Source organism: Tachysurus vachellii, chromosome 24, assembly GCF_030014155.1.
Source record: "Tachysurus vachellii isolate PV-2020 chromosome 24, HZAU_Pvac_v1, whole genome shotgun sequence".
Lineage (NCBI taxonomy): Eukaryota > Metazoa > Chordata > Actinopteri > Siluriformes > Bagridae > Tachysurus > Tachysurus vachellii.
The window spans coordinates 7,087,956-7,092,955 of NC_083483.1; the positions used below are offsets into that span (position 1 = coordinate 7,087,956).

General features: G+C 35.6%; 1 protein-coding gene across 1 annotated transcript in view; it reads left to right on the forward strand.

Moving 5' to 3' along the window:
- LOC132839664 (male-specific lethal 3 homolog) overlaps positions 1–5,000 on the forward strand; it is an 82,715-nt gene that overhangs the window by 62,637 nt on the left and 15,078 nt on the right. The window contains exons 15-19 of the mRNA XM_060860765.1: positions 507–609; positions 1,911–1,956; positions 3,448–3,552; positions 4,248–4,355; positions 4,511–4,642. Coding sequence (XP_060716748.1) covers positions 507–609; positions 1,911–1,956; positions 3,448–3,552; positions 4,248–4,355; positions 4,511–4,642 — 494 coding nt within the window. The remainder of the gene's footprint in view (positions 1–506; positions 610–1,910; positions 1,957–3,447; positions 3,553–4,247; positions 4,356–4,510; positions 4,643–5,000) is intronic.

Sequence of the window (5,000 nt, forward strand, 5' to 3'; positions counted from 1 at the left end):
GAATTAGTTCAGATTTCACAATCACAATGTATGACCATAAAAAGAGATTGTTCTAGTATTTAAAAATTAGTACATAGTAGAAAGTGAAAATTCTAAGTGATAGATAGCCTTGTGCTCATCGGAAGCAAACCATTTCTGAATGATCTGAGAAGATGCTCCTTTGCATGAAAATGTTTTGTGCAGCATTTTTGCTCATAAACACACTACAGAGAGCACTTCTCAAGGGAAATAAATTGCACATATGAAATCAATGTGGTCATGATGAACCAAAGCTTCTTCACGTGTAATGCCAGCTGGGAGAAATAAGCCAGACAGTTTCCCAGAATACTTTGTGTCTGAGCGGAGAAAGTTAATCCCAAACGCTCGGTCCCAAAGGTAGGATTCTTTTACGAGATCAGGCTAAATCACTCATTATTCTTTTGAAAAGGGTCTCAGTTGGTGTTAAATTGAGGCTGTGTGTGTGTGTGTGTGTGTGTGTGTGTGTGTGTGTGTGTTCTTACCAACAGGAGGCCCATCTGAAGGAAAGCTCATTCCAGGAGATGAGATAATAATGATCAATGAAGAAGAAGTGGCCACAGTACCAAGAGAACGAGTCATTGACCTTGTCAGGTGTGTCTAGCCATCCATCCGACCATCAATCAGTTCATCCATCCATCCATCCATCCATCCTTTAGCTCATCTGTCTGTACATCCATCCATTCATCCAGCCAGCCATATACAGTATGGTTCTTTCCATCTACCCAGCCATGAATCTATAATGAATCAAGCCACAATACTCATTCCTCCATCCATCCATCCATCCCCCTGTTCCTCCATCCTTTTTCCATGTATTACAGTTGAAATATTTGTTTTTTGAGTAATTTAAGTGATTTGTGATTATGTTCAGTTAATAGATTCATTGACTTTTTTCATTTGCTCAGATTGTGCCTCTGCTTTGCTCGAATTGATTTGCGGCATGATCATTGATTTATACATCTTTAATAACTTCTTTAACCTGGGAAGTTATTCCAAGTGTTGGACACCTAATGAATATGTTCCATCTATCCATCCATCAATCTATACATCCAGCAACCAATCATTCGTTCATCTAATAATCAATCCATCCATTTATTCATGCACTTTTAACCGATGCATCTTCAAGCCATCATCCATCTAATTATTCATCCATCCAACCCTCCATCCATCCATCCATCCATCCATCCATGTGTCTGACAATTCATGAATCCAACCCTCTGCTGATCCATTTATCTGTTCAGCTTGCCATCAATCCCCCAGCTAACTACTGTTAATTTATACATTTATCATGTCTTTCCTTTTATGCATCCCACACATTCATCCATCCATCAATCCATTATTTATTCATCAAACCATCCTTTTCTCAAAAGATATGCACACATAAAAGTCTGGTAAAAACACCACCCTCCCTCCTGGTAGTTCTAAAGTAATAAAGTTGAAAACAACATCATGATTTTTCTCCCACTTGTGAATATGCGGTCTAGTCTCATAATTACAAGGCATAAAACAAAATAATGAACAAAATGCCAGACAGATGAAGGTGGGTGAGATGGTGCTGACTGAAAAACTAGAGGTTAGTGACATTTATGCAAATTAAGAAGCTTCCAGAAATCTGAAATGAAAGCGTATGGATGTGCTTTTGATGGAAGCGGAATGAGAGTTTGGAGTGCAACATTCAAAGGAAGTGAATTTATTAATATATGATGCTCTCTAGAGATTGCCTGAAATGATTGTTATGGGTCTTTTGTGTTTATCTGTGGTAGTAGTCTAAGAATCCATGCTAGCTTGTTCCTCGTGTTTCATATAATAATGTCATTGCTACTTAAAACCTGTCATTAAAAGTAATCTTGAATGTGTGATATGTTTTTTTTGTTTGTTTTTGTTTCTCTCCACAGGAGCTGTAAGGAATCAATCCTCTTGACTGTTGTTCAGCCATACCCCGTGAGTTAACTGCTGCTTTTAAAAGTAAAAGAAGAAAACCCTTTTAAAGCAATAACTGGTGAAAGACACATCAATTCATTAGTGTCCAGGGTACATTCTCTATCTGTTTCTAACTGGATCAGCAATTTCCCTTGTTCGCTGTGTCAATTATACAGTAATTATCGTAAAGATTAGGAAAATTATCTCTAGTGTGAAATATGGTCATTAAATATTGAAGTCAAAAAGAATGTCTTGAATGACAAACAGTGGAGCTGATTACATTTGACTTCCTACACTTTCTAATTTTTACACAAAAAACTAACAATTCAGCTCTCAGCTTGGGTTTAACCTTGAACACTGAAATGACTGGCTTTCTGATCGAGCTAACATTCTTGTAAAAAACCTCTCACTCTCAACTATAAAATTGCAATTATATGGATTGTAATTTTATTGTTATTTTTAAGAGGCTTAATGAGTATCATCTGGCATTCTGCACCCTATAATTATGCTTTTTTGAAAATGGATGACAGCTTGGCTTCTCTGACCCTCTGCAAAACAAAGCCAATTAATTACCCAGTTGTTGCTATGTCAGCAATCTGACACTAGGGCAGGACTCCAGTTATCATGAAAGATCGAAGGAACACAACATACTGTCAGCAATGTCAGTGTTTAGCTCAGCGCTTCTGTGCTAGTAACCGGAAGGCTTTCAAATCCCAGAGAGCTTCTGTCGAGTACATCTAAGCTTCTCATCTCAGCTACTTTATATTATCGTATTAGATTTATCACTAAAAGTGTTTGTAAAGATCAAATGGAAATGTATGTGAGTGACTTCTTCAGCCTCTTTGACAGTGTGAAGCTTTGAAACACTGTTACGTACTTGGTTTATAATTTTATAACATTATTAATGGCATTCTTACATTTATTATTGTGGAACCTGGTTATTATTGTCATTTACATTAATTAAAGTCTAACAGTTCCCTGCGTTCTCATTGTAGAATTGTAAAGAAACATCCTGTGTCCTGAAGGCTCTCCTATGGTAGTAAACAAACTGCTGACTCTGTCCAGAAATGTTACATAACCTTCTACAAAAAAGAAAGTTTCACTATATCAACAAACGTTTTTCTTTGTTGTTTATTATTAATCTTGGATTATAAGGAATAAGATGTTGCTTATAGAACCAATAACGTACTAGTATGAGCACATTAATATAAACTCGCTCAAAAGAGCTAAACGTTGCTGATTGAACTGCTGTTATAGAAGATGAAATCAGTTCAGTTCTATTTGTTTGTATAGTTATTTTAACAATGAACATTGTCTCAATGCAACTTTACAGAAATATAGAAACAATACATTTTTATTAAACTAAATTATTTAAATAATTTAAATAAAATAAAACTTTGTCAAATCAATAATTACATAACGATGCTCCAAACCAATCATGCTTAAAGGTGTATAGTTGTCAGATCTTTATTTCTCTTTTATTTCCTCTCTCTTCTTGTTTTGCTCTTTCAGTCTCCCAAATCAGCCTTTATCAGTGCAGCCAAAAAAGCCAAGCTGAAATCAAACCCAGTGAAAGTGCGCTTTGCTGAGGAGGTCATCATTAACGGGCAGCTTCCGGTAAGTTCTGCAGCTGTCTCAGCTTGATCGTTATCAGCTAATCGAGGTTGAAGTGTGAGCTAGACAAAGTGTATTACGTTGTTGTAACACTTATGGAAAATAAATCAAAATGATATGATCTGATTTAAATCAGAAAATCGTATAAGCTTCTTTGTGACCGAATGCATTTTGTGATTTTCTGTGTGTTTGTGATTGCTGATTCCTAGTTTAGAAATTTCAAAAATAGCAACAATAAAAAGAAAAACTTTGTTTTAGTCAGGCAGGTCTTGATTTCTGCTTCATTCTGTCTCACAGCACGATTACATTGTCCTGTCTTACACACAAGTTTCCAACAAGTAATATCAAATCAATCAAATTATCAACTGCATGTATATTTACATTTCTGGCACCTGCTATAAACAGTATATGCTATAACAGTAACTGCTATATAACTGTAATGAAGGAAGGTTTATAAAAATCAGTTATACAAAGTAAGTTACAGCAAATTTCAGCCGTAAGACTCCCGGCTCTTCGCTAGCCTGTGTAGGATAAATACAGAAAATGAATGGATGGATGTTCAGCAGTCACATATGGATGTGATACACAGGTTTTTATACGCGTTTGGCTAAAGCATAGCACCAAGTGCTTCTGTACGAATATTATTGAAATACATAGTTTCTTGTGGTCCAATATAACATATGTCTGGTTCCATGCAGGACACGGTGAAGGACAACTCACTGCTCTTCATGCCAAATGTCTTGAAGGTGTACTTGGAGAATGGTCAGACCAAATCTTTTCGCTTTGACAACAGCACGTCCATCAAGGTGAGGTTCTTGTTTGTCTGCTGCTCGATGCTCTGAAGTAGTCTAAACGTTCTCTGTCTAAAATCCTCTGCCTGGTGTTTTTATTAAAATTTGACTGTCACATTCTCATTTTCTGAGTCTGTATGTTAATGCGCTTTTATCATTATGTTATATAGGATGTCATCATGACGCTGCAAGAGAAGCTGTCTATCAAGTGCATCGAGCATTTCTCGCTCGTGCTGGAACAGCGATTGGAGGAATTTGGCAGCAGGTTGCTCCTCCTGCATGAACAGGAGATGTTAACCATGGTAAAAAAAAAATAAATATGTAAAAATAAACATTATATTTTATTACTACTTAGAGATGGATCTCAAAATACTACAATCCAACAGGTATTTCTTTTTAATTATACACTATAAGCGATTCTATTTTGAGACTTATAAGGATTATAAGGAGAATTATAAGGTTTTTTTTTACAAATCAAAACTGACATTTTTTACTATACATATATATAATATAGTATAAATAAAAACAACAGGAATTCTTTTTCGTACATTTTAGATATACATAGATATTCATACATAATGTTGCAGAATTGCAAAAGCAAAAAGGAAATAAATCGTATTTAAGACATTAACATTTGTTAAACATGCTTCTTCCCCAAAG